The sequence below is a fragment of the Ornithorhynchus anatinus genome, chromosome 2 (genome assembly GCF_004115215.2).
Source record: "Ornithorhynchus anatinus isolate Pmale09 chromosome 2, mOrnAna1.pri.v4, whole genome shotgun sequence".
In the NCBI taxonomy this organism is placed as follows: Eukaryota; Metazoa; Chordata; class Mammalia; order Monotremata; family Ornithorhynchidae; genus Ornithorhynchus; species Ornithorhynchus anatinus.
In genome coordinates, this window is record NC_041729.1 from 147,405,343 (window position 1) to 147,417,479 (window position 12,137).

At 40.1% G+C, this 12,137-nt stretch overlaps 1 protein-coding gene across 2 annotated transcripts in view; it reads right to left on the reverse strand.

Moving 5' to 3' along the window:
- CPNE8 (copine 8) overlaps positions 1-12,137 on the reverse strand; it is a 296,420-nt gene that overhangs the window by 129,272 nt on the left and 155,011 nt on the right. For both annotated transcript variants that reach the window (XM_029058426.1, XM_039911231.1), the window contains exon 10: positions 10,337-10,378. In XM_029058426.1, coding sequence (XP_028914259.1) covers positions 10,337-10,378 — 42 coding nt within the window. The remainder of the gene's footprint in view (positions 1-10,336; positions 10,379-12,137) is intronic.

Here is a 12,137-nt window from a genome sequence, read left to right on the forward strand (position 1 = left end):
CACAATTTTTAAAATCTAACTCCGGCGTGGGCTTATCTGAAAACAAAATATTCTACTCGGCGGTATTTTTTAGTTAGTTTATTTCCGATAATGTAAATGGAAGGTCAGAAGAGAGCATTAAAAACTCTTCAGTAGAAGTACCACAGTTCATTCAATTGCAAACGCCAAGTGTTCGGTGCATGAATATTTATTGTTCCTCTTTTAACATGTTACTGACATCTTAACTGTGTAGCCCTGCCTCACTGCTGGCTTTTTATCATTAGAATTTTAGCATAAAGGACGCTGGCTGTTTGAAGGATTCCCTGCCATTTAAAAAGATCGTACTAAGTAAGATTTTATAATGACCACTAATCGGATCCACATTCCACTGACATCCTCTGAAAATTTCAACTTTCTAAAATTACCTAATGCCACTGAGATATGGTAAGCATGAGGGATCTGGTAGGTAGATATGGTAAGCATGAGAAGCAACATGCCCCAGTGGCAAGAGCGTGGGCTTGGGAGTCAGAGGACGTGGGTTCTAATTCCAACTCTGCTACTTGTCTGCTGTGTGACCTTAGGCAAGTCACTTAACCTCTGTGCCTCAGTTACCTCATCTGTAAAATGGGGATTAAGATTGTGAGCCCCATGTGGGACAACCTGATTACCTTGTATTGACTCCAATGCTTAGAACAGTAGTAAGCACTTAACAGATACCATTATTATTATTATTATTATTAAGCAAGGAAGCTAGCTTATGGTAGATTTCCATTACCAATTGTGAACTACAGAATATTTTATTTTTATACTTTCAAACACACAAAGTATCATCATCAACAGTATTGATTGAGGACTTTCTGCATGAGGAGCACTCTACTAGCCTCTTGGGAACACACAGTAGAAATATAATTAAATATAATATAAAGTCTCTGCCCTTGAAGGCCTTACACTCTGTCATGACAGAGACTGTAAGGTCACTGTGGGCAGGGGATATGTCTGTTATAATGTACTCTCCCAAGCACTTAGTACAGCACTCTGTACACAATAAGTGCTCAATAAGTAGGATTGAATGAATGAATGAATGACAGGAAAATGGAAAAAAATAAAGATCATTTGTCGCAAAATTCATGGACTGGAGGAAGGGCTGAAATAACCTGTCTTATTGTAGCAACCTGTTTTTCACATCTCCTGAGGGGTTAAAGAAGTGTAATAATAATTTTGGTATTTGTTAAGTGCTTACTATATGCCAAGCACCGTACTAAGCACTGGGATGGATACAAGAAAATCAAAGTGGAAGCAGTCTCTGTCCCACATGTGGCTCACAGTCTCAATCCCCATTTTCCAGATGAGGTAACTGAGGCCCAGAGAAGTGAAGGACTTGCCCAAGGTCACACAGCAGACATGTGGCGGAGCCAGGATTGGAACCCAGGACCTTCTGACTCCCAGGTCCATGCCCTATCCACTATGTCATGCTGTTTTTCACCATGGATGTTGGCAGAGGGGTGGGGGTAAGAATAATAATAATAATGTTGGTATTTGTTAAGCGCTTACTCTGTGCTGAGCACTGTACTAAGCGTTGGGGTAGATACAGGGTAATCAGGTTGTCCCCCGTGAGGCTCACAATCTTAATCCCCATTTTACAGATGAGGTAACTGAGGCACAGAGAAGTGAAGTGACTTGCCCACAGTCACACAGCAGACAAGTGGAAGAGCCAGGATTTGAACCCATGACCTCTGACTCCCAAGCCCGGGCTCTTTCCACTGAGCCAGGCTGGAAGCTGAGCATCGTTTCCATGACTTGTTTGAAAGTGAAAGTTCCTTTTTGTGGATTTGCCCCAGGAGAGCAGTTAACTGGAAAACCGGCAAAAAGCTCAAACCATCACGTCTCCTGCATCCCTCCTCTATTTAATCTTCGCCAAAGGACCAGCTCAGGTCACTGTTTCAGGAACAATGAACTGTCAGAGACGATGAGCCGTCAGAGATCCAGGTAAGGTTATCTGTGATGCCGTATGGTAATAAAGTGAAATAAATGTCACCAGCCTTCTGGTATATTTTGAAAATGCTACTAAATTCATTTCCTTAACATATTGCTTAATATGACTCTGGAATTATTTTGGAGGTAAAATACAGGATAAACAAGACTTTTTACATGAAAACATGAGCGTTACGTTCCTGAATCGGGTAATAATAATTGTGATATTTGTTAAGCCCTGGACTGTACTAAACACTGGGGTAGATACAGGCTAGTTGGGTTGGACACTGTCCCTGTCCCATATAGAGCTGACAGTCTTAATCCCCATTTTACAGATGAGGCAATTAAGGCCCTGAGAAGTTAAGTGACTTGCCCAAGGTCACATAACAGTCAGGTGGAGGAGTAGGGATTAGAATCCAGGTGATTCTGATGCCTAGGCCCAGAGTAATAATAATAATAATAGTAATGGCATTTGATAAGCGCTTACTATGTGCAAAGCACTGTTCTAAACGCTGGGGGGGATACACAGTGATCAGGTTGTCCCACGTGGGGCTCACAGTCTTAATCCCCATTCTTAATCCCCATTTTACAGTGTTGTTTTTTTATGGTATTTGCTCTGTGTCAAGCACTGTTCCAAGGCCTGGGGTAGATACAAGTTAATCAGGGTGAATACAGTCCACGTCCCACATGGGGATCACAGTCTGCACTTTTAATTACGGTATGTTGGCAACACTACTTCTCTTGTCTTTCCCATTACAGTGTAAACCTTGAGAGGATAAATAATGTCTGGTTTTTTTTTTTGTTTTCCAAGCACCTAGCACAGTAAATATTGTTGAAAGTTCTCAAATCTTACCCTGTTATATCAACCCTCCCCCTGATTGTACCAAATAAAAATGTTGAAGTTATAAAAGTGAAGAAATAATGATGACGAAGATAATGATAATCATAACTGTATTTGCCAAGCAGAAAGGAGAGGTATTTAATGTCCATTTTACAGATGAGGAAACAGGTGCAGTGAAATTAGGTGACTTGTCCAAGGACACAGAGAAGGCAATCGATCAATAGTATTTATTACTGCGTGCCGAGCACTGTACTAAGCACTTGGGAGGTACAACAGAGTTGGAAACACATTCCCGGCCCACAAAGAGCTTACTGTCTAGACGGGGAGACGGACATTAAAATAAACAAATGCATTACGGATATGTAGGTAAATGCTGTAGGACTGAGGGTGGAGAAATAGCAGATCTGGGATTAGTACCCCGGTTCCCTGATTCTGAATCCTGTTCTCATTCTAAAAGGAATAAACATTAAAAGGAATTGTCAGAGAGAGGCTGGGAAAAATGTGGAGGAATCAAGAAAAGACAAAAATGACTTCACCTGAAATACAAACGGATAAATTGAAAGAACTCAGTGAAAACTTTGGCTAACTCCAAGTCTCTCAAATCTTGGGGATGTTTAAAAATTTTGTTATTAAACTTTTAAATGGGCATTTATGCATTTCGGTGTTTCTAATGGATGTTTGTTCAGAATAACCTTGTGGGTAGGGTGCATGTGTACTAACTCTGTTAGATTGTACTCTCCCAAATGTTTAGTACAGGCCCTGTACCCAGGAAGCACTTGATGAATGTTGATTAATGTCCCAGAAGATTTTTGGGACCTGGGGAATAACTTCACAGGGTTGGGAAACAACAATAGCTGTGTCTTGTTCCCAATCCCATTCCCAGTGATCTCACACAGTCCTTGACTAATAGCCATAAACCTGTCCCTTGTAATTTCACCAATTGACCTGGCATCACAAGAATTGCATTCGGTCTTCTGAGTAGAGCCATTGAGAGGAATGTTCGGGATGGTGCATTTCTGAGAAAGGAAACAAAATGCTCACAGTCACTGGCTGGGAGTCTTTTATTATTTTACCACTGAGACTTTAAATTTGTTTTTGTATTTTTTGGCTGTTTGGCTAAAAGTGTACTCAGGGATGAAAAGAAGAAAGTCTCAAGGATCAATAAATTATTTGATACTGTCTTAAATGAGAAAAAATGTAGAGGACTTTCCATGTCCACAGTATTTGCTGTAGCAGATAAATCAAAGGAACTGGATCTCACTGGATCTACAAAGGTTTAGACAAAACTGATACACTTGATGAAAAAGAAATGTCCAGCCCAGATGGCATCCACAGACTTTAAGCTTACTGTGGGCAGGGAATAATAATGTTGGTATTTGTTAAGCGCTTACTATGTGCAGAGCACTGTTCCAAGCGCTGGGGTAGATACAGGATAATCAGGTTGTCCCATGTGAGGCTCACAGCTAATCCTCATTTTACAGATGAGGTAACTGAGGCACAGAGAAGTTAAGTGACTTGCCCACAGTAGAAAACTGGCTTAAAGGTACAAAGGTGGAAATAATCAAACTCCTTTGGAATGTAGTTAGATCCACCCAGAAATGCTGTAAGGATTAGTTTTGCTTAATATGAAAGTATCGCGGCCTAGTGGAGAGAGCACGGGACTGGGAGTCAGAAGGACCTGTGCTGGAGTAGACACAAACTAATCAGGTTGGGAACAGTCCCTGTCCCACATGGGGTTTACGGTCTTAATCCCTATTTTACAGACGAGGTAACTGGGGTCCAGGGAAATGAAGCAGCGTGGCGCAGTGGAAAGAGCACGGGCTTTGGAGTCAGGGCTCCTGAGTTCGAATCCCAGCTCTGCCACTTGGCAGCTGTGTGACTGTGGGCAAGTCACTTCACTTCTCTGCGCCTCAGTTCCCTCATCTGTAAAATGGGGATTAAGACTGTGAGCCCCACGTGGGACCACCTTATTCCCCTGTGTTTACCCCAGCGCTTAGAACAGTGCTCTGCACATAGTAAGCGCTTAACAAATACCAACATTTATTTTTTTTAAGTGACCTGCCCCAGGTCACACAGCAGACAAGTGGCAGAGCTGAGGTTAGAGCCTAGGTCCTTCTGTCTCCCAGGCCTCTACTCTATCCATTAGACAACACTACTTCTCCACATTCCTATATGATCTATTGAAAGAAGGGTGAGGAAAGTAGAGCTGAAAGAGAAATTAACGTTGCCAGGCAGACTTTTATTTTACAAAACAAATAGAAATCAAGGTACAAGCAAGTGTTATTAGCTGGTAGGTAAAGGTTTTACTTGAAATTGAGAACACTTAAAGCTTGAAAAAATATAAAGAGAAGGGACAAGATAGCAAAATATTGGTGAAGGAATTAATGTGATTAAGAAAAGCTTTATCAGTTATGAAGGGGGGAAATAGGTTTCTGAATAAACAAAAGCATTACAATGATGAGTAATCAGAAGAATAATAGATTTAATTAATTTCTTACAGAAACTCTGGTCAGAAGAATACGAAAAGAAAGGTGTAACCTTATGAACGGTGATGTGGGGGAGGGGAGAGACAACCTGACCTGAAAAATTTATGGATACAAGAGAATGATAAAGAAATGAAGACTTGCTGTGGCACAGCAAATTACCTGGATGTTATCATTTCGCTTGCCAAAAATAGGACAGAGGAAAGACTAACTCTTCAACATGGAATTCAATTTTAGCAATCCCAGTCTTAGGAAACTGTACATAAATTTCAGGCATCTCAAAGAGAGCAAACAAAATAGTTAATAAAATTAATGACCAGGGAGGAAATGAACCGAATTCTGTGTATATCCTATTCCTTAATGATGCCTGATAAGGATTTAACAGTTGAGTAATACAGAACAAGTATTAATCCCCAAGAGCAAGAAAAGGAACTGTAACCAAATTCATAAATCACTGGACTGATAATTAGGAAGCCTGGGAAGCATTTTCAATTCCATCACTAATCTCCTAGGTGACAGAGTGGCACAGTAAATGTGTGGACTTCAGTCTCCGTATACCACAGTTTGCCACATAATGATTCCCTACATAATTAGTGGGCCATAAATTAAGTGTTTATACTAGTCATGAAATGTATCTAATTGAAATGATTACATTTTATAAATGGCAGTGGGATAATAGTTATGTCCTTATATAATATGTCTCAGAGGCTTCTGGTTTTATGATTGAATGGGCAGTATAAAGTTTCCCTTTTCAAGTATCATTTTATAACCAACAGCACGGCTCAATTTTACAATCAGTTCCACTGAAAGCCAGCTGGCTTTTGCACATAGCTGCTCCATTAGAGCTTCTGAAATGGGATTTTAATAAGAGACAGACCAGCTCCAGGATTTTCGACAGCACCATTGAACTTTATACGATGTGAGGAATGTGAGTCTCATCTCGTCCATCTCTCTGCCGACAACTCACCCACGTCCTGTCTCTGGCCTGGAACGCCCTCCCCCTTCACGTCCGACAGACGATCACTCGCCCCACCTTCAAAGCCTTACCGAAGGCCCATCTCCTCCAAGAGATCTTCCCCGAATAGGCCCATATTTCCTCTTCCCACTCCCTTCTGTGTCACCCTTGCTCTTGGATTTGCATCCTTTATTTTCCTCTCCCTCAGCCCACAGCACTTATGTACATATCCACAGTTTATTTATACTAATGTCTGTCTCCCCTTCAAGACAGTAAGCTCATTGTGGGCAGGAGATGTTTCAACCAACTCTTATATTGTACTCTCCCAAATACTTAATCCAGTACTCTGCTCATAGAAAGTGCTGGGTTCGAAGCCCAGCTCTGCCCCTTGTCAGCTGTGTGACTGTGGGCAAGTCACTTCACTTCTCTGTGCCTCAGTTCCCTCATCTGTAAAATGGGGATTACCGGTGAGCCTCACGTGGGACAACCTGATTAGCCTGTATCTACCCCAGTGCTTAGAACAGTGCTCTGCACATAGTAAGTGCTTAACAAGTACCCATATTATTATATCTACCAAATTTGCTAGATTGTACTCTTCCAAGTGCTAAGTATAGTGTTCAGCATACAATAAGCCTTCAATAAATACAACTGACTAATGATAAAATTCATTAGAATGCAGTTGAAATGATCCTAAGTGTATCAATTCATATAGGTCTGTGGCCTCGGCTACCTTGAAGATTCATACCGTGCTCTGGGCCAAAACATGAAGTTAGAAAAAAAAAATGACCATAGAGAAACCTGATTATCTTGATTCTACCCCACTGCCTGACACATAGTAAGCACTTAACAAATACCATAAAAAAGTGGATGTTAGGATTCAGAATTCCAATCCAACAATTTTATTTATATCAATTGTCTCAATCCTGCACAAAATATAGGATCTAAGTGTCATGTGAATAAGACGGAAATGTTAACAGAGAATTATGTGTACTATTTCTTTTCAGAGCTACACATTTTATTGTACTCTCCATAGCGCTTAGTAAAATGCTCTGTACACAGTAAGCACTCAGTAAATGATTGATTGATAAAATACTCTTCTAATAACTTGAATACACTAATACATCACGTAAAACCATTTCTCTCTCCCCCTCTAGACTGTAAGCATGTTGTGGGCAGGGAATGTGTCTGCTTTATTGTGAAACTGTACTCTCCCAAGCACTTAGTAGAGTGCTCTGTACACAGAACGAGCTCAATAAATATGATTGATGTACTAAATGTTAAGAAATATTAATATAAAAAGTAATTATTACAGTTACCAGACATTAATGGACTACCATTAGAAGAAATTCATTAAACAACAAAAACTTGGAATTTTTTTTCTGCATTTTATCTGGAGTAGCAGAGAAGCAGTGTGTCTCAGTGGAAAGAGCCCGGGCTCGGGAGGCAGAGGTCATGGGTTCAAATCCCTGCTCTGCCGCTTGCCAGCTATGTGACTTTGGGCAAGTCACTTCACTTCTCTGTGCCTCGGTTACCTCATCTGTAAAATGGAGGTTAAAACTGTGAGCCCCACGTGGGACAACCTGATCATCTTGTATTCCCCTAGCGCTTAGAACACTGCTTTGCACATAGTAAGCACTTAACAAATACCACCATTATTATTATTATCTGTTTCTGTAGTAATTCTCTAAAAATGGAATAGGCTAATAATTCTATCACTATAATGCATAGCTTCATATTTAAATATGTTGCAATTTATTTTAATAAATAAGTTTGAATAATATTAGTTACAGCATACAGAAATGGCCCCAGATATTCTTTTAAAAATGAAATCTCTGTGTATTTATCCAAGTATTGATCTGTCATTGTTTGAAATGCTTATAAAAAAATTCATATATTTAATCTACACCATGGACCTCAACTGCAGTACTATAATTTTGCCCTAGATTTGGATTTGGAATTTAAGTTTCACAATGTGGACTTCAAGGGGATAATTTAACGATTATTTAAAACAATGAATATTGAACAGTTTTGTAAAATGTCCTCACTAAAATGTCCTTTTTCTGTCCCCTATCTCTTGAAAACAGATCTGGTTCCAAATTTTCCTTTTCTCAAATTTATTTCCTGTCAAAATTCCTTTCATTCTTGATATGTTTCCTTGAACTTCAACCACTTCAGCATTCTGCCATTTATAATTGCTCATCGGCCTAGCAAACCCTCTAATCAGTCTCAATCAATGGTATTTGTGTGCAGAGCACTGTACTAAGCACTTGAGAGAGAACAATGGATTTAAGAGGATGTGTCTTATTCTTAGAAGCTTAAAGGTTTTTTGTGTTTTTGTTGGGTTTTTTTGGTATTTGTAAAGCACGTACAAATACACTGTTCTAGGACTGGGGTAAGTACAAATTAACTAGGTCCGACACAGTCCCTGTCCCGCACGGGGTTCACAGTCTAAGTAGGAGGAAGAACAGTTAACCTCCCTTTACAGTTGAGGAAATTGAGGAAGAGAGTAGTTAAGTGCCATGCCCAAGGTCACAGAGCAAGCAATCCGCAGAGTCAGGACAGGAACTGGGGTCCTTCTGACTCTCAGGCCCATATTCTTTCCACTGGGCCAGGATGCTTGTCCAATTTCCATTAGAAATATCTCATAAAATGTCATCAACCTTTCAGACTCAGCATTTTGGCAATACTTAAATCTTCCATTGATCCTTAACCTTAAACATCAGCTTTACTCAGACGTACCTTATATACAAAGAGCATTAACTTCCACTACATCCAACAGTACCCTTCATCAACCACCACAGCACAGGTATTTCCTAGAGGAAGCTGCCTTTTCCAAACACTTCTTTAGTCCACCCAGCCTGGAAGACACTGTCTTTTCCACATTTACCGACCTTTACCCATGTTTTATTTAGTGTCTGCCATAAAAGATTTACCGCTCAATCCATCAATCGTATTTATTGAGCCTTTACTGTGTGCACACCAGAGTTGGTAGACACATTCCCTGCCTACAAAGGGCATACAGTCTAGAAGGGGAAACTTCATAACTACTGCTATCTGAAAAGGGGCACTGCCCAGAGTATTGCATTCTGCACACAGTAAGCACTCAATACATATTATTGGCAGATGGATTGATTGTTGAATGCCTACTGACTGCCCTAGCTGCTTGGGATGTACAAGAGAAGCTTAAGACATGAACCCTATCCACAGAGAGCTTACACTTTAATGACGATATGAATATAAATAAATGGCAGATTAAAAAAAAAAAATCCCATGCATTTGATTTCTACAACCTTGGCTTCAAAATGCAATAATCCTGATGCTCAGGAGTTGTGGACTACTTTTTTAATGTCCTGGATCACAAGTGAAATCCATCATTCAGAACAGAAAGGTCTAAAAACTACAACTCCAGAAGAAATGAAAACGATATCTTAAAACTAGTTCTCCTCTTCAAAGCTAAGTAGCTTCTATCAGGTCTGAGTTGAGACGAGCACACACTTTTGATTCTAGTTTCTTTCAGATGAATTAAATAACTTTTTCATTGCCTAGGAAAGACAAATGAGAGGAGAAACCTGAAATGTCCCCTCATTCTCAATTTTATTTCTATTCCAGTTACTTATCCCTCACTTTCTTATTTATCCCCAGAGAATCACTTTAAGTTCCTAACTTTATTCTCCCAATAACTTAATGAGTTTCTGTATCAAAACAAAAGCCAGACTGTTGAGATTTCTCAAGAGCCCAGGTGATATACCTGGGATTTAGCCAACAAAGGAAGGAGGGTTCGCAAAGAAAAGAAACCCAAAAAGCCTAAGTTTATTTCGCATCACATATGCTATCTGCATATACAGAACTTCTGTGGACTAGCAACAATGGGAACAAATTTAGTAAGGGTTAAACTCTCAACAACTTTAATATATATTAACAAAGGTTCCAGTCATATGAAAAGCTGAAAAGAGTTATTACCTTTTCCTCGATAGGAGATCTGTAACTTTAACATTAAAAAAGCAAATCTGAAGAGAAAATGAGATTTGAAGGCTGAAAATAAAAATGCCTTTTAAATCGTCACATTTATTAAGGGTTTCTCTATATAAAAATTAGATTTTGCCTTACCTTCCATCTCTATCCCAGTCATATACTTCTATTTTGATTGTCCTGTCCACAAGAAAACACACAATCACACACACAAAAAAATGGATAAGGAACAAATAACTAAACTTGCAAGATTTGTTTAGAGGCATTTCTACAACAAAGTCATCTTTCAGTAAAACTTTTTCTATACGTTCATCCCTAAAAATAGGCTTTAAAGCCTTCAATCATCTTGCCCCCCCCCCCCCACCCGGCCTTACCTCTCTGATTTCCTACTACAACCCAGACTGCACATAAGGCTCTTCTAATGCCAACCTACTCACTCTGTACTTCGGTCTCCTCCATCTTGCCGCCGACCTCTCGCCCACATCCTGCCTCTGGCCCGGAATGTCCTCCCTCCTCAAATCCGACAGACAATTGCTCTTCCCACCTTCAAAATCTTCTTGAAGGCACATCTCCTCTAAGAGGGCTTCCCCAAGCACTCATTTCCCCATCTCCCACTCCCTTATGCATCGTCCTTGCACTTGGATTTGCATTCATTTTTCACCCCTACCTCAGCTGCACGGCACTTTGGTACATATCTGAAATGTATTTATTCAAAGTAATGTCTGTCTCCTCCTCTAATCTGTAAGCTCTCTGTGGGCAAGGAACACATCTACCAACTCTGTAATAGTTGGTAGGCCTCTTCAAAGCCCTACTGAGAGCTCACCTCCTCCAGAGGCCTTTCATTCATTCATTCAATAGTATTTATTGAGCGCTTACTATGTGCACAGCACTGTACTAAGCGCTTGGGATGAACAAGTCGGCAACAGATAGAGACAGTCCCTGCCGTTTGACGGGCTTACGGTCTAATCGGGGGAGACGGACAGACAAGAACAATGGCAATAAATGGAGTCGAGGGGAAGAACATCTCGTAAAAACAATGGCAAGTAAATAGAATCAAGGCGATGTACAATTCATTAACAAAATAAATAGGGTAACGAAAATATATACAGTTGAGCGGAGCGGCCTTTCCAGACTGATCCCCCCTTTCCCTCTGCTCCCCCTCCTCTCTCCTCCCCCCACCCTCTGCTCCTCCCCCTTCCCCTCCCCTCAGCACTGTGCTCATTTCTATATATTATTTATTACCCTATTTATTTTGTTAATGAGGTGTACATCCCCTTGATTATATTTATCTTGATGATGTTGTCTTGTTTTTGTTTTGTTCTGTTTTGCTTTGCTGTCTGTCTCCCCTGTTTAGGCTGTGAGCCCATCGTTGGGCAAGGATAGTCTCTATCGGTTGCCGAATTGTACATTCCAAGCACTTAATATGAGTGCACATAGTAAGCACTCAATAAATACTACTGAATGAATGAATAATATTGTCCTCTGTCAAACGTTGAGTACAGTGCTTTCTCTGCAATCAGTAACCACTCAATAAATGATTAAAATGGGCATCTCATTCACCATGTTTTTTTCCTAAGTTTACTTTTATAGCAATTTCATTTAGGAGCTTAAATAACCCAATCAAAACTTGGCAATAAGCTAGTTTCTTGCTAGGTTGGGTAAAAATTGGATGGATTTAAACACATTTATTCCTTCCTTAAAAGAAAATGGTCCAAATTGGGGTGAAAATATATATAATGGGGAGAATATTTTGTCAGAGAAAATCCAAATCGCTCATATAAAATGGACTAGGCAGAATGAAAAAAAAGTATGTTGAGCCCAATTCTCCCCTTCACATTCAGTAAAAAGCCAGCAGCTCAGTCTCAAAATGGAATGGAAAGAGAGAAATGTTGTTCAACTTCTACCAAAAAACTGGGAGTGGTCTAGTGTACTTTCAGCC